At 36.3% G+C, this 22,389-nt stretch overlaps 1 protein-coding gene across 1 annotated transcript; it reads left to right on the top strand.

Moving 5' to 3' along the window:
- Nucleotides 1-2,509: 2,509 nt before the first annotated feature.
- On the top strand, nt 2,510-20,742 carry LOC111049362. Its single transcript, XM_022335408.2, has 3 exons — nt 2,510-2,724; nt 16,046-16,136; nt 17,327-20,742. Exons 1-3 carry the CDS (start codon nt 2,669-2,671, stop codon nt 20,147-20,149), a joined length of 2,970 nt encoding a protein of 989 aa, XP_022191100.2. The 5' UTR covers nt 2,510-2,668; the 3' UTR covers nt 20,150-20,742.
- The last annotated feature ends 1,647 nt before the right edge of the window (nt 20,743-22,389 follow it).

The raw sequence follows: 22,389 nt of genomic DNA, 5'->3' as shown, positions 1-22,389 counted from the left end.
CAATAATGTTTTATTAGGATAGGTTAGGTTTTTGCTTTAAAATTGCAGTATGCTAGAAAGGGCTAGGGTCTAGGTGGAGTTATGTTTTTTGATGTTTCAAAGGTAAAAAGATAGGTTAAGGGGTTAGGATTTTGCTTCGAACTACATGTTTGTGAACATGTTCATGGAATGAACCACATGTTTGTGAACATGTTCATGAAATGAACCACATGTTTATGTTTTGTTCTAAAGATGACGAATAAATCTAAAGTATTAAATGTGAAAGGGTTAGAGGTTGGGTTTTATTCAGGTTATATCTTATTATGTGTTACTAGGATAGGTTGGGTTTTTGCTTTGAAATTGCAATATGCTAGAAGGGGCTAGGGTGCAGTTAGAGTTATTTTTTTGATGTTTCATATGTGAAAGGATAGGTTAGGGGGTTAGGATTTTCTTTGAAATCTAAATTATTAAATGTGAAGGGGTAAGGGGTTAGTGGTTGGTTTTTTTTGGATTATATTTAATAATGTTCTATAAGGTTAGGTTAGGTTTTTGCTTTAAAATTGCAATATGCTAGAAAGGGCTAGGGTCCAAGTAGAATTATGCTTTTTGATATTTCAAAGGTGGAAAGATAGGTTAGGATTTTGCTTTGAAATTGCAATATGCTGGAAGGGATTAGAGGTTTTTCAAATAGTTATGTTTATTGATGTTTTGAATGTAAAAGGGGAGGTTGAGGGCTCAGTTTTTGTTTTGAAATTACAATATGCCAACTTAGTTATAGTGTTTTTTAACATCAGTTAAATAACAACTGTTATATTTTATTAATTATATTTTTCAAGAGTACTCTTCCTTTTATTTAATTGAATGATAATATATTGATTATTATATTGAATTTAATGATAAATTATCATTGGATAATAATATCATCAAATAGAATGACGATTGGCTCCAGTTACAGTGCTCGGTAACCATCATCACAAAGAACGTTACATTCAAAGAACTGACTGAATGGAACGGGAAAACCCCGTTGCTAACGCAAGCGCGATACGGTGCTGTCTGAGACAGAGAGTGGTTTGTGATTTCATTGATTTATGCAGGCGCCACACTTTTGCCAAGTGTGTACAAGTGACGATAGGCGCAAGAGCGTGAATTGAATGGCTACTCGCCACCGCTGGCCTTCACTTGCCATTGCTCCAAAGTTTTTTGTGACGAGATGAGCGAAGGTCTGACAAGGCGAGCGGCCATCCGAGCATCAACAGATATTATATTACATTATTTACCAACAGATATTAATTATCCCATCCACACTCTCGTCAACAATGATTACTCCTGTATTTTCCCCGGTAGCAACGTTGTTCTTATGTTCCATGTAGCCATCTTCACATCATAATCTTTTCTTACATCCAATCCGTTTCCAAATTCACCACATGTCTGTTTCCAAATTTGATTTCTGTACAATCCGTCTGTTTGGTTCCGAGGCTCAGTTAAAGTATTCATAACAAGTGTGATTTTTACGAGATGGAGGAGTTAACCGCATGCTCAACCACCAACCTGGAGGACCAGGGAATTTTGTATAGAGTTGCCTTCTCCTAGGTACGCTTCCACTGCAGCTCTCAGAGCGTAACCTACCCTGGATTTGATTGGGTTTACTCCCTACTCTTTTTCGCCCTCTCCGTCGTTGGGATTTCTCCTCATTCGCCTTCGAGGCCGTTGACCGGTTTGCTAGTTTTGGTCCACTCCGTCTATTTCACCGGTAACACCCATATCTGGGAGGCATTCCCCTATCCGCCACCTGGGGAGGCGCCCGATGGAGGATTAGCAACCCCTAACGGGTAACGGTACCTTTACTCTAAGGTAAAACTTTCGACGCAACCCATCCGGCATTGCTGGTATTGGTGAAGAAGAAGGTAATTCAGTGGAGCGGCCAAGGTAGAGGAGAAGTAGCTGAGGATGTTGAAAACTTAAAAAGTAATGCATGCACTGTATGTAAATTTCTCCGCTTCGTTTGACAGACATGCTTTACTTCTCAACATTCAAAACTTCCGTCACCGCGACCCTATACCTTAGCCGCAAACAGAGGTTTGTTATCAATTATTTATCATTTTTGATTTCACTGTTTTAATATTCTCAGATCGATTTTAGAAGCTATCAAGATGCCTATTCGCATTAAAATTTCAATACTATCACAAAATTCAATATTAGTCCGACAATTTGTGATGGAACTACAAAGAGAAGCACAGAAAAAATATAGAAATAAAAAATCCTAGTGATAAGAATATGCTTCATCTCTAAAAATGAATAGAATTTTCTTTTATTGATACAAAGAATACAATGTCCAAACGAGACATGAATGATAATAATTTGACCTTTGTTCAATAATACTGTTTAATTGAAGATAGAAAACTTCGAATGTTTATTTGTGCTCTTGGCGATACGGTATAGTAATCTATAATAATCATAATTGTTCAATTATTTAATGAATATTATTTCTTCAAGTCTATCACAGAGCAAACAGAGAGAGGATATGCATTCACATTTCCACATTTAAAAATCATTCATTAGAGTGATTGGAATATTTAAATCAATAAAAAATCTGTCCAATAAGCTCAACTTAATTGGCTGATAATCTTTGCTTGTTGCTCTTCTATTGTCTGACAAAGTCATTCTAGAATCAGCTCTTTGTACAGACAGAATGTTAATTTTTCAAACATATATAATCGCCTTTCTATTTATTGTGGGAATCCATCGGTAAGTTATAATACTAATATTATAAAAAGATTTTAATCATTATTCGAATGACAAGGAAAACAATTAATCTCGCATTAAAAAACAAAAAACTCAATTTAAGAAAACTATTTTGAATTGTGAAAAATAATTAAATTTATTCTATATCTACCAAAATAGTTTTTTCAAGTAACTCCAGAAATATTTAGATTCTAGACTTCAGCAGGTACGTATATATAGTTAATTCACTCAATAATTATTATTTTAATCGATAAATTTGAGATTCATTTAAATAGCACGAAATTTAATTGTATGGAGTCTTGATTGTGTTTTCGAGGGTGATTCCAAATATATTATTTTCAACTAAATCTCCTATTCTAGATGTTCCCAAATTCTTTAGACAGCCAATTTTATTATAGATAAGTCGATTACTCTGATGTACTGAATTCTTATTCGTACCGGTACATTAAATTTTAATATTATGTGAATCAACTCATAAATTAGAGCATTCCTAGAAGACACATTAGAACATACCAGATTTTTAGGTAAGGCTCATCAAGAATATTATTATTGTAGGCATGTAGACCTACAGAGAATAAAATATGGTACCGTAGTTGAGAAAAAACACAAAACTTATTGAGAAAGTAGGCCATGTATATTAAGAATATGAATGTTATTGAAAAGTTGTAACGATAAAATAATTTTTCAACATCAGTATAATATTTAATATTCTTCTTCATTTTCTATAGATAGCTTATCCTATTCATTAGGCCTACACATTCCAAATTCCAAATTCCGAGTCGGATCGAAATATTTTTATGACAGATACTGAAAGTGGACTACTGTCCTTTTTCATTTTTTTTATTGCGGATGATGCCTACATGAACTTCTTGCTTGGGCGTGAATGATTTATATTATGAGATGATGAAATGTGTCCATGCCTACCGGCAGGATTCGAACCTTCGACCAGGCAGACTGAAGGGTGCAACGTCTTAGATGTTTCGGCTTTCCTAACCGGAATTCTGATTCGTAGATTAAAACAAAATAAATAAATCAGTAGGTCATGAATTTAATTGGGGTCATTCATTTTCAGTGACAGAATCCAAGGGCAGGGCAGTGGACTGTGGATTATAGTTGGTATAAATACCTACAAATAAATCTTTGAATTCTGTGCATAAAAATACTGATAGCTTGAAGTGTGGTAAGTACGCCAATAAAAGACTAAATGAATCAACAATATAAGATTTAATAATAATAAGATGATAATAGTAGGCAGATGGCCACATACAAAAACAATTGTGTCAAGTATCTTGGGATCAATAAAATAATGATAGGCAGGTGGCCACATACAAACATTGAATCAAATATCTTGAGATCAATAAAATAATAATAGGCAGATGGCCACATACAAAAACAATTGTAAGTAGGTTAAGTCTTTGAATCTTTAAATAATAATAGGCAGATGGCCGCATACAAAAAACAATGAGTCAAATCTTGGGAAAATTACAACATGTGAAATAATGTAGAGAACTACAAAATTTAAAAAGAAATTAGGTCAATGACATTAATGACCATTAAGGTCTGACAATAACTGCAAAGGTATAAATGATATTAAATTATTAATGATATTGGTATTAATGATATTGCAATAAATGCAAAGGTATTAATAATGATACCTGAAATGAATAAATTGAGTGCAATAATGAAAGTTATTACTAAGGTACAATAATAATGATTAAAAATGACAATAAGCTGTAAAAAAAATGCTCAGCAAATAACATACATAAAAAATATATGTGGCATAGGCCTTCAGTGATTTGAATGTCAAAATAGACTTCGACCAAATAATTAATAGGCGTCACTGGCCTTAGAATAACACTTAAAAGCTAAGGGTAGCTAATAAATATAATGAAGATTATCCAGGTAAATATAGGCGACATGGGCCTTCAATGAATTGAATGTCAAGACAGACATCAATTAGAACGAGTAATAGGCGACAGTGGCCTTCAATGAATCACTTGTAAAGCCAAGGGTAGCTGTCAAATCCAATAAAATAAATAGGCGTCGATGGCCTCAGTGAAATGAATGTCAAGATAGACATTAACTAAATAATTAATAGGCGTCAGTGGCCTCAGAAAATCACTTGTGAAGCCAAGGGTAGCTGTTAAATACAAAGAATAATTGCTACAATTGAATACAATTATATAGGCGTCAGTGGCCTCAATGAGTTGAATGTCAAGATAGACATTAATAAAATAATAAGTAGGCGTCAGTGGCCTCAGGAAATCACTTGTGAAGTCAAGGGTAACTGTTAAATACAATGAATTAATAGGCGTCGGTGGCCTTAGTGAATTGCATGTCAAGATAGACATTAATCAAATAATAAGTAGGCGTCAGTGGCCTCAATGAGTTGAATGTCAAGATAGACATTAATAAAACAATAATGATGCATACGTAAATGAAAATTGAAAAGAAAGATTTACATAACCTGAATGAAATTTTGAAGAGGAGATGCGGCCAGGCAGACAGGCAACGACTCCGCAATACCAACAGGAACAGGACATCAGCAAGCGATGAAGTGATCAGGCCATGCGATGACAAGCATGGAAACGTCCACTACAGCAGGCGAATCCCCCAATGGAAAAGTAGGCTGGAGCGAGTAGAATTCCAAACGAATAATCTGATCTTCAAATTGTGGAATTTTTGGATTGATTTCCAAACAGTAGAGATGATGCACTTGAAAGTTTGAGGTTCACGAAGTGAAGCCAATTGTAGAAAAATGGCAACTGAAGCTTACACGAGGTTGTAAATTTAGACAAAGTTTATCCAATTTTAACAGAGTAACTGAGTGAAGAACTTGATAAATAATTGAATCACACTGAAGAATAGAACAAACGAATTAATCTGAAGAATAATTCACACTTTAAAAAGGTTCTGTAGATCAAATGAATAGCGATGAAACGCTCACACGAGGTTGCAATTTTAGACAAAGTTTATCCAATTTTAACAGAGTAACTGAGTGAAGAACTCGATGAATAATTGAATCACACTGAAGAATAGAACAAACGAATTAATTTGAAGAATAATTCACACTTTAAAAAAGTTCTGTAAGTCCAATGAATTCAGATGAAAGGTTTAGACCGAAGGCGTAAATGCACCATCGACTATCCACCATTGAAAAAGACACGGAGACGCTGCAAGCAACAATGAAAAAGGCAAGCTGCTGGATGTGTTAGAAACGTAGGCAAAGCGCTCGCAAACAAATGGTGAAAAAGTAACAAATATCTAAAAGGTAAGATGCCTAAAGACAAGATTAAATTCCAAAAAATTGAATAGCACAAATATTAAAATTGCAATGGCAAACAATCCGACGAAAAAATACGAATAAAAGTATAGAAAACCAGCTGATAGAGCAGTGGCAAAAAACCGTGATTGAGACATCACTGATCAGCGCAGACGCACAAAAGACACAGCGTGCAGACAGACAGACATGATGACGACATGAAGTCTACGTAGTAGCGGAACGAATAACAAGTGAAACCGTTCCAATAAATGCTTTGTCAGATTTTACATAAACTGGGCCCCTTGTGTCATACGGGGGTATGGCACAATAAGAAAAAGTAAGAAATATGTAAAATCTGGCAAGGCAATTGGAAATTGAAAACTGGGCCCCATGTGATAACCAGGGGAAAAAAAAACAATGAAACCTGAAAATACAACATGAACCATGAGAGCAAGGGGATTAACTAGAATCCTCATCAATGGGAAGAGGTGCTAAACTCGAAATAGCCCTCTTAAAAGTGCCGGAGGGAGTGAGAACAGTGACAACTCGAACCTTGTCGTCCTTACCGGGATGAACTTCAGTAATGCGTGCCAGCTTTCAAGTGGACTGCGCGGAACCAGGATCCTTCAAGATGACAACCGTACCGACCTTCAAATTTTCACAACTGTTTAACCATTTGCCTTTTTCTGAAGAGTGGTTGAGGAGTGGGTCTTTTTTCTGAAGAGTGGTGGAGAAAAAGTACGAGATTTGGGGCCGCCTACACAAATGGAAATAGGACCGGCGTAATCCAAACCACAATTATGAAAGTGAACATTAGCCTGAACGCGGGCCGCTGGTGAACTACCCATGATTTGCTCAGAGCGAAGAGCCGAAAAGCGAAAACACAATATGCAATGCCGCAATACACTTTTGATGGTGCGATGGGTGGAGGGAAACCAAAATCGTTGTCTTACACTGGCCATGGTGGCCTGCACCCCAGCATGACTTATACGACGATGGTGAGCAACAATCAATGCACGAGTGAATTTGTGATTGCTGGGCAACAATATTTGATGTTTGTAATCAAATGAAGCATTTGCGTTTTGCAAACGTCCACCAACTCTGAGCAGAGAATCTGAATGAACAAATGGTGACAAGGCTTTAATGGAACTATTAGGCAATAGCTCCTGATTTTGACGCAATGCCTTAAGTTCGGCAGAGAAAGCTTCTTCTTGAATAGATTTGAAGATACAATTTTCAGCTTTTGAAATTTCAGAGATAGTTAATTGACCAAAGCGCGGAGCGACTGAATTTTGTTTCCTACAATTATGAATGAACCGTAGAACATACGCCGTTGTACGAACGATTTTGTGATAGGTGGAGCAACTATTGATTATACCTGAGATAACATCATTACGAGAAGAAATAGTAGCTAATACCTGAACTGATTGAGAACTGTTTTCCTGAACTGATTTCTGAACTGATTTCTCTAACTGATGAGAGACATCATTTGAAGTTAGAAAATTCGACATGACCTACGGGGAGCGGCCACAGGTGAAGCGGGGAGGCACGAATGAGGTGCTGCAATAGGACGAATAGTTTTACAAGAACCAAATATGACCCAACCTAGACTGGTTTTCTGAAGGATGGGAGCGTTTTGAGCTAGATACAATTTACCAGGCTGAAGAACAGATGCAAATATGCCAGCACCAAGTAACAGATCTACAGGCTTAGGCTGATCAAACAATGGATCCGCTAATTTGAGTTCAACAGGAATTGAAATTTTGGAAAGATCAATGTTCACACTAGGAACATTAGATGATATATGCTATCAACTACAATACAATTTTCTACAACCGACCACGAACGATCAGCTGAAGACAAGCAAACTGAATGAGAAACAGATGATTTGGTCTTATTCTCACCTACACTATGAATCAAAGTGTCAGAATACAAAGTAACAAGTGACAATTTTTCAGCCAACCTAGTTGACATCAAATTACAATCAGAGCAAGAGTCTAAAAGCGCGGTTGCTTTAATAAATTCCCCACTAGAAGTTTGAACCAAAACTTCAGCAGTAGGTAACAAGGCGACGGTTGATTGCTGTTGCAAACACAGTGATGAAGTAGAGCTCATCGTGACATGAGAGTTCTTCTGAGGCTGTTCTGCATGAGAAACAGCTTGCTTAGTTGTTTCCGCATTCTGAACCATGACGGAATTCAAAACAGCATTCTTACCCTTGGAGGGAGCAAAAGATTGAGAATGAATAAGATTTGAAGTTACCTTATCCTTAGAAGTAGGCTGAGTGTCCCGTGATTGAGGATACGACCTGTGAAGAACAGTGTGGTGACTCTTGCCACAAAGTGTACACGATTTGTCAGAACAAACATGATTGGGTGCGAAAGGCTTGAGGCAATTATAACATAACCTTTTGTCACGGACAGCATTCCAACGATCAGTAACCTGTAACTTCAATAATTCATTACAACGATTTGGAAAATGACCAACAGAATTACAAAAACTACAAGGTGACATAGAAGAGGTAGTAACCTGCATCCTAGCTTGAACATTCGATTGATTTTGGTTGAACTTCGGCTTGCTATGAGCACCAACCGAGTTGGATGTACTTTGCTGTACATTTCCTTGATGATGGTTAGCTGAGCTTGAAGCAACAGCTTCCATGATTTTGCATTGTGATTCCAAAAAATTCCAAAATTTATCAATGGTGGGAATGTCGTGTATACCAACACTCTTTTCCCATTCTCGAACAGTAGCAGTATCCAACTGCAACAACATTTTGTGCATATACAACAAGTCCTTGATTTGGACTCCAAGTTGAAGCGCTTCGAGCGCGGTAATGTGGGACTTGCAAAAGTCAATGAATGCCCGTAATGATTGCGGACAGTTACGCTTTATGGTAGGCGGAGATTCAATTGCTGTGACGTGCCTGGCAGCAATTAATCTCTTGTTGTCATACCTCTCCCTTAAGAGGTTCCATGCAAGCTGAAAACCAATTTCGTCAGCTTCAATGTGTTCCACTCTAGCAAGAGCTTCACCACTGAGTGATTGACGAAGATAGACAGGCCCGGCCCCAGGGGTGGGCGGACCGGGCGGCCGCACAGGGCGGCAGATTTTTAGGGGCGGCAAATTTTAAGGAACGGAACATTTTTAAATGCAAATAAATAATAAATTTCATGTGAATAGTAAAATTTTATAAGAAGCTTTTCTAAACTCAAGCTAATAAAGACATAAATATCTAAGATCAACAATGTCCCAGGAACGTCTGAGTGGTCTAGCGAAGAAAAAATATCTCAGTCCCTAGATCTTGAAGAACTAGAGAAGGAATTTTTCTATGCAAAGGTCAGACGAGTTCTACTTAATTAAACAAGTTTGATGGACAAACTCGTGTTTTAGCAATTGTAGTTTTGATTACTTAGCAAGTTAAATCGGCCCAAAACTCTGTTGCAGTCTCTTGATTTAGAACAACCGTCTTAATTATGTTTTCTTATTGTGTACCATATCTGTTCCTAACATAAAAATCTGGTGTGGTACACTCACACAACTTTCCTCGCTCATTGAAATGGGAGCCTCATTCTTAAACGACTATAATTTAGAGAAATAACATAATGACGATTGGCGGCTACATATTTGAAACTACGATCAGACTACTGTATATGTGTGTATATATAATTGTTTTCAGAGTACTTTTTTCTTTGTGTAAATTGTGAAATTCGATAATTTTTTAAAAGTCGTCAAAACAGCTGTTCTACAGATGAAATATCTCGACTATGTGTTATTTTAATAAACTGCTCTAACTACCTACCTCATGCATGAGAGGGAGTTTACAAAGTCCATTTCTCAAGGATGGGGTGGACCCTATCAAATTCTCAGGAAAAAGACTCATGCCAGTTGATAGAGATGATAAATAAGTATATAGGGTATGAATTTGAAATAAATCAGTCAAGTCATTTTTGAGAAAATCGTGAAAAACATGGTTTTTTAGTAACTATCCGCCATTTTTCTCAAGAATATTACGGAGCTCCTACAATTTTCCCAGAAATGAGACTCATGTCAGTTGATTGGGCTTATAAATAGCTATCCATGGTATAAATTTGAAGAAAATTGTTAGAGCAGTTTTCGAGAAAACCGTGAAAAACATGGTTTTTTAGAAATCATCCGCCATTTTTTCGCCATCCTGAATTGAATTTTATTGAATTTCTTATTGTCGGGTCCTCATGGTATAAGGACCTTAAGTTTAAAATTTCAAGTCAATCGGTTAATTAGGAATGGAGTTATCGTTTTCACAGACATACACACAGACCAACACCCAAAAATCATGTTTTTGGACTCAGGGGACCTTGAAACGTATAGAAAACTTGAAATTGGGGTACATTATTTTTTTTTGGAAAGCAATACTTTCCTTACCTATGGTAGTAGGGCAAGGAAAGTAAAAATAGTTTAATCAGATATTTTGTGTTACTGTTCTAGTCCAGTCAATTTAAGATTATAGTGAAATGTTTGGAACACAATTTTCAACTCAAGAGCTCTTTTAAGGATAGTAAGAGGATAACATATCAAAAGTCCTCACCCCTACCTCATGTGCTAAAGGAGTGGAGGTGGTTTTGAAAGTACCATTTTTTAATTTTTCTCATAAACATCTCGGAAACTATGCATTTTATGGACATTTGTATACTGTACAAAATTGAAGGTTGAAGCTCACAAAATTACCAACAAGTTTTGTTCTCTACATTTTTTTTCATATCTCTTACATTTTCTGAGATATCCGCTTTTGAAGGTGAGACATTTTTTGAAAAAACACTTCTGCCTCCAATTTTTTCATCTTTTCGGCCTTATAATTTTTGAACGATTGATGAAAAGAATCCTTGCTGATTATAAGCTGACGGAGCATCAAATTATATTCAATTTGATGTATATTTTCACTATTTTACGCATTTCCCTACGACTGTTGCAGCAGTTTTAGTAGCATCACCTTAGAACATATATATCTCAAAAAGTATCAGATTTATCGAAATCCTCTACCAAACAAAACTTTTACTCTCAACACTAAAACTGAACTTCTGAGATATGACTACTTTGAGATATGAAAAAAATGTAGAGAACAAAACTTGTTGGTAATTTTGTGAGCTTCAATTTTGTACAGTGTACAAATGTTCATAAGATGCATAGTTTCCGAAATATATGAGAAAAATGAAAAAATGGTACTTTCAAACTACCCCCACCCCTGGGGTAAGGGTGAGGATTTTTGATATATTAATCCTCTTAACATCCTTAAAAGAGCTGTAGAGTTGAAAATTGTGTTCCAAAACTTTTCCCTCCATACCTTTTATTTGAGCATTCGTTGCCTGCACTTATTCCTCAATATTTATATTTGTCAAATATTTGTTCAAATGTCATTTTTAACTTGAACAGCTGATAACCTTCCGGCAAATTTTTAAGTAAACAATTATTAGACGGGATACCTGGCGGTGGGGGAGGGCGGCGTTTGCTGATTTCGCCCAGGGCGGCAAAGTCCCTAGGGCCGTGCCTGAAGATAGAAAAATTTCAATGAATCATTAATGTTATCTTGATTACCAATAATATTAGTAAAAGCACTTGAGAATGCTTGCCATTTTGAAAGCTCCCCATTGAAGCGTGGAAGCGGTATCTGAGGCAACTGAAAATTTGCCAAAGGTGCGTTTTGAGATGTTGGCCACTGGGAAGCACCAGCAGTGGCCTCATTTGTTGCGTTGTCTGCTTTCAAAGGCAGTTAATGCAGCGTTTGCCTTAGAGGTAATGGAGATAAACTTATTGAGTATCTCAAAATGAGTTGAAGTGTCCTGTGCTTGCAACTCTGAATTCGATAATTGTTGATGTATCTTATCATACTTAATTCTAAGTGAACCTAGTTCGTTTTTTACAGTCAATAGTTGATAATAAGTGGCTTCAGTGTCCACAACATAATCGTTATAGCTGGTTATGAACCAATCTATTTCCTGGTGTAAATTGTCTCTTGTATTGAAAAGAGCAGAAGGCTCAGGAAGTGAATCTTCCTCATGATCAGACATGCTTAAAAGTTAACAGAAAAACCTGAGTGAATGACACTAGTGCACTGTAGCAATGCGATTGCTGCGCCAATAAGCAACCTTGGGCGCTGGTCCAGTACGCAGAGAGGCACGCCTGTGCGTTTGAGGCAAGTTGTATCAAGCTTGCTGTGCGGCGAGTCAAGTAGCGAGCTCGCAAGGCGGTGTAGTTTGCCGTGTGTTGCTTTCTCAATGCGCAATAGCCGTCTGTGACCAGTTCAGTGCGGTTCAGTCTCTCAGGGTACGAGATAGTTGATAGCTGGTGCATACATGTCGCAGCGTGCTTTGAGTTGCAGCCAGTACTGAAAATTTGAAACAAGTGTGTGAATGTTTAATATTAAACAATATAAACATACAAAGGTACAATGAAATAAAATATACTCTAGAGTGGGACCTAATCATTGGGGTCAAGCTAGACTATTAGGCACACGGTCACTGAAACCCCAAGGTTCAATGGACCAAGAAATGGGTAATAAAAATTAACAATTATCCTAGGCAAACTGGGTCAAAGATGACGGGCAGGAGGACCAATTTTTATGACAGAATCCAAGGGCAGGGCAGTGGACTGTGGATTATAGTTGGTATAAATACCTACAAATAAATCTTTGAATTCTGTGCATAAAAATACTGATAGCTTGAAGTGTGGTAAGTACGCCAATAAAAGACTAAATGAATCAACAATATAAGATTTAATAATAATAAGATGATAATAGTAGGCAGATGGCCACATACAAAAACAATTGTGTCAAGTATCTTGGGATCAATAAAATAATGATAGGCAGGTGGCCACATACAAACATTGAATCAAATATCTTGAGATCAATAAAATAATAATAGGCAGATGGCCACATAAAAAAACAATTGTAAGTAGGTTAAGTCTTTGAATCTTTAAATAATAATAGGCAGATGGCCGCATACAAAAAACAATGAGTCAAATCTTGGGAAAATTACAACATGTGAAATAATGTAGGGAACTACAAAATTTAAAAGAAATTAGGTCAATGACATTAATGACCATTAAGGTCTGACAATAACTGCAAAGGTATTAATGATATTAAATTATTAATGATATTGGTATTAATGATATTGCAATAAATGCAAAGGTATTAATAATGATACCTGAAATGAATAAATTGAGTGCAATAATGAAAGTTATTACTAAGGTACAATAATAATGATTAAAAATGACAATAAGCTGTAAAAAAAATGCTCAGCAAATAACATACATAAAAAATATATGTGGCATAGGCCTTCAGTGATTTGAATGTCAAAATAGACTTCGACCAAATAATAAATTAATAGGCGTCACTGGCCTTAGAATAACACTTAAAAGCTAAGGGTAGCTAATAAATATAATGAAGATTATCCAGGTAAATATAGGCGACATGGGCCTTCAATGAATTGAATGTCAAGACAGACATCAATTAGAACGAGTAATAGGCGACAGTGGCCTTCAATGAATCACTTGTAAAGCCAAGGGTAGCTGTCAAATCCAATAAATAAATAGGCGTCGATGGCCTCAGTGAAATGAATGTCAAGATAGACATTAACTAAATAATTAATAGGCGACAATTAGTAGGCGTCAGTGGCCTCAATGAGTTGAATGTCAAGATAGACATTAATTAGAACGAGTAATAGGCGACAGTGGCCTCAGGAAATCACTTGTAAAGCCAAGGGTAGCTGTCAAATCCAGAGAATTAATAGTTGCTACTATTGAATACAATTATATAGGCGTCAGTGGCCTTAGAAAATCACTTGTGAAGTCAAGGGTAACTGTTAAATCCAAAGAATAATTGCTACAATTGAATACAATTATATAGGCGTCAGTGGCCTCAGAAAATCACTTGTGAAGTCAAGGGTAACTGTTAAATACAATGAATTAATAGGCGTCGGTGGCCTTAGTGAATTGCATGTCAAGATAGACATTAATCAAATAATAAGTAGGCGTCAGTGGCCTCAGAAAGTTGAATGTCAAGATAGACATTAATAAAACAATTAGTAGGCGTCAGTGGCCTCAGAAAATCACTTGTGAAGTCAAGGGTAACTGTTAAATACAATGAATTAATAGGCGTCGGTGGCCTTAGTGAATTGCATGTCAAGATAGACATTAATCAAATAAATAAGTACGGTAGGCGTCAGTGGCCTCAGTGAGTTGAATGTCAAGATAGACATTAATAAAATAATAATTAGGCGTCAGTGGCCTCAGTGAGTTGATTGTCAAGATAGACATTAATAAAACAATTAGTAGGCGTCAGTGGCCTCAATGAGTTGAATGTCAAGATAGACATTAATTAGAACGAGTAATAGGTGACAGTGGCCTCAGGAAAACACTTGTAAAGCCAAGGGTAGCTGTCAAATCCAGAGAATTAATAGTTGCAACTATTGAATACAATTATATAGGCGTCAGTAGCCTCAGAAAAACACTTGTGAAGCCAAGGGTAGCTGTTAAATACAAAGAATAATTGCTACAATTGAATACAATTATATAGGCGTCAGTGGCCTCAGAAAATCACTTGTGAAGCCAAGGGTAGCTGTTAAATACAAAGAATAATTGCTACAATTGAATACAATTATATAGGCGTCAGTGGCCTCAATGAGTTGAATGTCAAGATAGACATTAATAAAATAATAAGTAGGCGTCAGTGGCCTCAGGAAATCACTTGTGAAGTCAAGGGTAACTGTTAAATACAATGAATTAATAGGCGTCGGTGGCCTTAGTGAATTGCATGTCAAGATAGACATTAATCAAATAATAAGTAGGCATCAGTGGCCTCAATGAGTTGAATGTCAAGATAGACATTAATAAAATAATAAGTAGGCGTCAGTGGCCTCAATGAGTTGAATGTCAAGATAGACATTAATAAAACAATAATGATGCATACGTAAATGAAAATTGAAAAGAAAGATTTACATAACCTGAATGAAATTTTGAAGAGGAGATGCGGCCAGGCAGACAGGCAACGACTCCGCAATACCAACAGGAACAGGACATCAGCAAGCGATGAAGTGATCAGGCCATGCGATGACAAGCATGGAAACGTCCACTACAGCAGGCGAATCCCCCAATGGAAAAGTAGGCTGGAGCGAGTAGAATTCCAAACGAATAATCCGATCTTCAAATTGTGGAATTTTTGGATTGATTTCCAAACAGTAGAGATGATGCACTTGAAAGTTTGAGGTTCACGAAGTGAAGCCAATTGTAGAAAAATGGCAACTGAAGCTTACACGAGGTTGTAAATTTAGACAAAGTTTATCCAATTTTAACAGAGTAACTGAGTGAAGAACTCGATAAATAATTGAATCACACTGAAGAATAGAACAATCGAATTAATCTGAAGAATAATTCACACTTTAGAAAGGTTCTGTAGATCAAATGAATAGCGATGAAACGCTCACACGAGGTTGCAATTTTAGACAAAGTTTATCCAATTTTAACAGAGTAACTGTGTGAAGAACTCGATGAATAATTGAATCACACTGAAGAATAGAACAAACGAATTAATTTGAAGAATAATTCACACTTTAAAAAGGTTCTGTAAGTCCGATGAATTCAGATGAAAGGTTTAGACTGAAGGCGTAAATGCACCATCGACTATCCACCATTGAAAAAGACACGGAGATGCTGCAAGCAACAATGAAAAAGGCAAGCTGCCGGATGTGTTAGAAACGTAGGCAAAGCGCTCGCAAACGAATGGTGAAAAAGTAACAAATATCTAAAAGGTAAGATGCCTAAAGACAAGATTAAATTCCAAAAAATTGAATAGCACAAATATTAAAATTGCAATGGCAAACAATCCGACGAAAAAATACGAATAAAAGTATAGAAAACCAGCTGATAGAGCAGTGGCAAAAACCGCGATTGAGACGTCACTGATCAGCGCAGACGCACAAAAGACACAGCGCGCAGACAGACAGACATGATGACGACATGAAGTCTACGTAGTAGCGGAACGAATAACAAGTGAAACCGTTCCAATAAATGCTTTGTCAGATTTTACATCAGATTACTGGCGAATCCATCATCTAAAGATTCTCCTTTGGAAATCACATCAACGGAAAAAGCAAGAAAGCATAATGAATCACCAACAATTGATGTGAGTAGTTGATTTTTGTTTTCTAGATGCAAAATTTGTGCTGCACAGAAAAATATTTGAATTCTATACTTTCTAAAAGTTCACGTGTTTTAGATTTTTTAAATTTTGAATCTTTTAAAATGAATAGAATTATTATTCTAATATAAGCTTCAACACTCTAACCGAAACATGGTCAGAACTGACCTAAACCACAAAGTAGAAGGAATATATTTTACATATCATTGATACATAACTGATATGTATCTGAAACTTTCTGTGCTGTGTGGGGTTCTAGACCGGTAAAAAATAAACGAAAGATCCAGTAGCTGAGACCGATACGTTTTCAATAGATTGATGTTTACTTGATAACCGTGGGTTGGGGACTGACGAGAATTGTTGGAGAATGTTGAGGAATAGTGGGGGAGAAGGTATTAGAGCGGGCAGCAATTTTTGAGTCACAATTTTGCCACTATAGAACAAATAATTTTGCCTCTGGTCTCACAGACCGGTGTTTCGGTTAAAGTGTTAATATAGAAATATATTATATAAATATAATAATATAGAAATATTATTCTATATAAGCTTTATGCCTTGGAGCAGACCACTGCGATTCATATGACAACCATTCAACCAGCACGGGTTAAAAATCCTCCCGCTCCCGTCGTCGTCATGCGAATCTCGAGGTTTAGCTAGCGGTTCAGCTGAACTCAAATTTGTTATTCACTAATTTCACAAGAGTAGAAGCTTCCACAGAGAGCAGATCAAGTCCAAAAAATTCAGCTTCTCCCCCACCCATGAGATGAAAACCCAAAAATACCTAGTCACTGCTGACCGTTTTTGGGACCCCCCAATATCCCCCCTCATGAATTTCAAGGACGCAGTCTGCTGCTGAAACTGTTCAAATATATTGTTCATAAACCAGTGTTAATAATTTTAATCCAAATCGTTTGTATTCCTAGTATTACAAATACTATTATTTTAATTTTAAATCTGTTAAGATAATTTTGATACTTGGATTTGATACAAAACCCACCAAATTTGATCTAACATAATAAAGAATGCACAGGTTGTCATTAGTTACGAAAGTACTTATTTTAATATATATAGTGATAGTGAATCGTTTCTAGGCCTATAAAGTCAACTATATGTACAAATTAATTGAAATAAATGAATCTATTATAGTAATCATGATTCATCATCTTAATTTTCAGGAAACTGACGAAAAACATAACTGGGACTGCCAAGCAGAGTCAGACTACATCCAGAAACAGATTGCACTGACATCAACGTTGCTGAAAGATGGCGAAAAAGCACTACAGGCGCAAAACGATTTGTCAGCTGATGAAACCGTTCTGGTACTGGGTAAAGCAGGCAGCGGAAAAACCAGTTTAGTCCAGTTCCTTACTGAAAATCCCAAACTACAGTCGAAAAAAGTCCGAGCAGATACCGGTGAGTACATTTTGGAAGATGGGGAGAAAATTGGAACATCAGCCACTGAATCGTTCACACTTTACCCTGAATTCGTCAACTACAATTCGACCATCAACTTCTGTGACTCACCAGGATTCCACGACTCTAGAAGTTCTGCACATGAAATTGTCTCCATGGATGTCATGAAGTCAACAGTTAGTCACTTCAAGAAGGTTAAAATTCTGCTGCTTGAAAAGTACAGCTCTTTACAGTATGGAGTATCAAAGGATAGCTTCATAAAAACTCTTCATCATTTGAATGATGTTTTGGTTGATATTGATAGATATAAAAATCATATTGTGCTTATTGCAACCAAAATACCTTTCGTTTACAAAATGGCAGATGATGGCGATAGTGCAATACCTGAATTGATAACAGAAGAAATGCATATTGAGAGCATCATGGAATATTTGAATCATACAGAATCATCCATAGCCGAGAAGCTCAATCAGGATATTGGGAAAGGCCAAGAAAAGTTTTATCAGAAAATAATCAAACTACTACAGAGTCTGCAAAGCAGAGATGAAAATGGAAAAGCAACAAGAATCAATGTCTTCCGGCGTCCATACAAATCTGGACCACTTATCAACATGTCATTGCTTGAAAAGAACAGAAAATCACTCACTAAAACTATTATTGAGGACTTGGAATTTGTTGAGGTGAAGCAGAATGACTTTGATTTCACTCTATCAAATGAAGCAAAAATGTACCTTGAATGTCTTCTCAAACTGACAAGTGACACTTACAAGAGTAAGATCAACGAACTTTCATACAAGCTGAATGAATTTCTCGATGGAAAAGTACAAAACTACAAAAGTTTCTATCAGGTGTTGTCGGAGTTGGAATCCTTATATGATGCATTGGAGCAATTATCAGAAAATCTTGATGAAACAAGGAATTACAATGAGCTTTTTGAAAAGATTTATGGTTTCATAACAGATCAGAGAATTCCTCTACCAATCAACTATAATGAGAGAATACATGTTTTGGAAAAATATGATAGAATGTTATCAAAATTTGTCAATACAAGTGCAGTATTCATCCCATCTTCCTGGACACATCCAATAAGACAGGTTATCAAAGTTACCAAAGACGAACTACATTGGTACAGAAATCTAAACAAATTCATCGAGGGCCTCTCAAGTTACAATATACAGAAAAACAAATCTGAGGTCTACTCAACAGTCTTTCATGAGGGTGTGACATCAACCAATGGCTTGATGGCACTGTTTATGGATACCACAGGAAGCACAGATTTCAAACAGTTCATTGAGGCACTATCCAACACTAGGAAGCAATCAGAAGTTGAAACAATATCAAAAACCCTCCTGAGTAAGAATATTGTTACTTGTGATGTTCATGGGAAACTAACAGTCAAAGGCTTTCATGTGATTCTTTCAGAAATTAACTCAGATATTTTGATGAGATCCTACTGTACAAACATGACTGTCAAAGAGATTGCTCTGCTAGCTGTTGATACAGTTTTCTTAGATGAGGACACCATTGATAGTTTAAGGGGAGTGAACATGTTTGTAGCAGCACCCAGATGGCAGGTGATTGGACAGAGGAGAATTGTGCTCAGTGGTCAGCCAGGATCTGCAATTGATGACAACCTTCTTGACTTCAAGTACTGGTTGTATCGTGAAAGTGGATTTGTTGGGAGACCAGGACTGCCAGGAAGTAATGGAGGTAGCTTCTTTGGAATTGGGTTAACGTTTTTTAATGGAAAAAAATTGTACATTGAGTTGAACGGTGGAACAGGAGGACCTGGATCAAACGGAGGAAAAGGGTATCAAGGTTTCGATGGTAGGAGTGCTGAAACGCTTTTGAGATCAAATGGATATGATATTGGAGATTCAATACACAAATTTGATAGTGGAGTTATAACCGAAAATTTGGAAGATAGTTTGAATGAAGGATCTAATGATAGTAATTTCACTTTATCTGTGTGCAGCACAGATTCATATTCTGAGGATTTCAATACCCGCACAGAGATGCAAGTAGTCTTGAAAGATGGTGAGTGCGGACAAGAAGGACTTCCAGGGGGTTTGGGCGGCCATGCAGGTATTGGGGGATACCCAGGTGATAAGCATCTGTTTGAGCTGGGAGACTCATCTGAGATTGAAATTCGAAATGAAACAGGCAGCATGGGAACCCATGGAAGTAAGGGAAAAGATGGGGATCGAGGTGAGGATGGAATTGGAATGATTTGTGTCCAAATAGAAGCGTTTAAAGAGAATTATGAATATGAGCTATTCGAGAAACTAGACTCATTCTGGAAATGCGAGTCAATTAATAGCACATCACCGACATGCAACACTTGTCCCAAACGGGACCAAACTGTTGGAAACCAGAGCTACATACAAGAAGGCATTCAACAGCCAGCACCTAAAAAGTCTGCTGATTTCACTCGGTACCTGCTGGACTACAGAATGTTGTTAGAGGTACACTCTAAAAACACTTTATTCAACAAGGTGATAGGCGATTTCAAAGAGGCCACTGAGAAGAAATTCTCATATGGTCTGAATGAAATGGGATTGAAGTTCTTCAAAAAATCATCATAATTTTCCACAAATACAAATAAGCTATTCAGATTGTACCAGAGGGGCCCCCCAAAACAAAATCATAATACGTTTTCTGTATGGATAGGCGATAGGCCTATCTCCATTCAAACACAAGGCTTGTTATATTCGAAAATACACTGTACACACTTCAATTGAAGCAATAATATTTCTTATGTTTGCTAGATTCGGTCGAAAGATGCGAGATTTTTGCTGCATTGAGATTCATTTAAACTGTTGTAATTGGTTAAATCAGAAGCATTGATGGTTGGGAAAGCTAACAGTTTCAAGTGAATCATGCTATTAGAATGATCTGTGCGGTTCTTTTTAATGCTAAATTCTTCAATCTACATCATCCTGCATCATACAGACCAAGATCCACGCCTAAATAAGCCCGACATACTATAAGGATTGTTCAATATGTAGAATGAGAGAAAGACTATTTTGGAAGATATAGTTCTGCAGATACCCTACGTAATATGATAAGGATTCAAATTTTGGTAAGTTCTATAAGTACAAGATCGTCACTTTATATTGATAGGACCGTATATTATGATCATTGAATATGATTTATTAATTTTATTTTTACAAAAAAACACAGTTTATAGCAGAAGTACAGACTTTGTAAAAGTACAGAGTTTTGAACCTAAAAATGTAATGCCATTTGAGGTCATATCTTTTTCAGAATTTTTTATCAACATTAATTCAAATAATACTCTACTTCAAAAATTAGTAGGTGTGTTGTGGTTGAAATTTTTTAGAATTAAAGTATTTGAATGATTGAAAATTACAAATTTCGCGAATCCTTCCAAGGTTTTCAGTCAATGTCATTTTGTAGTGATGTGTAGAATTTTTCTTCTATGTTTGGTTTTGAAGCATCTTAATTTAAAAATCTACTTTGTGAAAATAATTAAAAGCTGAAAATTTTGTGAAGTGAACAACTACAAAAGACTTGACCTATTAGCCTACGGACTATGTGTATGTGTAACCTTATTTAAATTTGGGAGAGGAATAGCACAAGGTAACCTTATTTTTTCTCTCCCTATCATTTTTGATGATGTACTTGTATGAATCAATAAAGAATAAAAAGAATAAAGATGTTGTCAATTGTTGTTCTGGGTGGTGATGAATGTGCAGTTGGTCCCGAGAAGGTTATTCAGCCCATTGCGAATTATTAAAGTAACCCAAGTTCTTTAAATCTAATGACAAATGACCGTTTAAACGAATATAAAGGTGCGTACAGACTTCCGCTCTGCTCCGCAACCGAACGTCACTCGAGCAGAGCGATTGATGATCGACCGGGGAGCAAGAGTGGAACGCGAGAAGAGCTAACATCTTCCGTAACATTCATGATCGGTGCTAGTACAGCGCGGGGGCGGAGCGATTGCGGAGCGATGGTGGAGCGTGCGCGGAGCGGGTTGGAAGCGCGTATATCTGTACGCAGCTTAAGACTTCCAAAAGCTCAAACAGTACTTTGAACAGTTATTGATTCTTTCATGGAGTAACGACGATGAATAAAAAATACAACTATGAGAAGCATTAGGCCACCTGTAGTAATTTATAAATAAGCACAAATCAATTTCACTAACACAACCATACTTATTTTATGAGTATAACTGAAAAAAACCTGAATCATTGAGAAATTGAGAAATTTCTCTCGTAGAACTGAAGGTACTAAGCAGAGAATAGAAAAATTACTAAATACATTTTTGACTTTGAAAATGGTTCATTTAATCGATTACAATTTGAAATAATAGTATAAAATTTATTATGATTGAACAATGTGATAATATACTATACTATATTCTAATCAATTCTGTACTTTGTGACTATGTTTACTTCTCTCGACAAAAATGGCATACTAGATTGAGTTTTCTACAAAATCTCTGCTTTGATTAAATATTGAGCTATTTTTTCTTCACAGTTATTGAATTAATTTTAGTAACTTATGGTACTGTGTATTTAGTTTTTCATTGAACGAGATGGAAGCTCAGTTTCAAATCCAATGAAGTAGTTGAAATTTGAAATGAGAGCCATTGCTGTGAAAATAGTCCAACACAGTTCACAACACAAGTCTTCGGGGTGGTTGACATTATTATTTAATTTAAATTTTTGTTTAATGATTATAATAGATTAATTAGCATTTGATTAAATAATGCAATATCTTTCATTTCCATCAGTTCAACATGTCTTAGGCCTACAATCAATTTATTATTGTTGTTCCCAAATATGACCCAGATTAT

The sequence above is a fragment of the Nilaparvata lugens genome, chromosome 8 (assembly GCF_014356525.2).
Source record: "Nilaparvata lugens isolate BPH chromosome 8, ASM1435652v1, whole genome shotgun sequence".
Classification (NCBI taxonomy): Eukaryota; Metazoa; Arthropoda; class Insecta; order Hemiptera; family Delphacidae; genus Nilaparvata; species Nilaparvata lugens.
The sequence above is the reverse complement of the archived record's forward strand: the minus strand, read 5'-3'. Positions and strand labels throughout refer to the sequence as shown.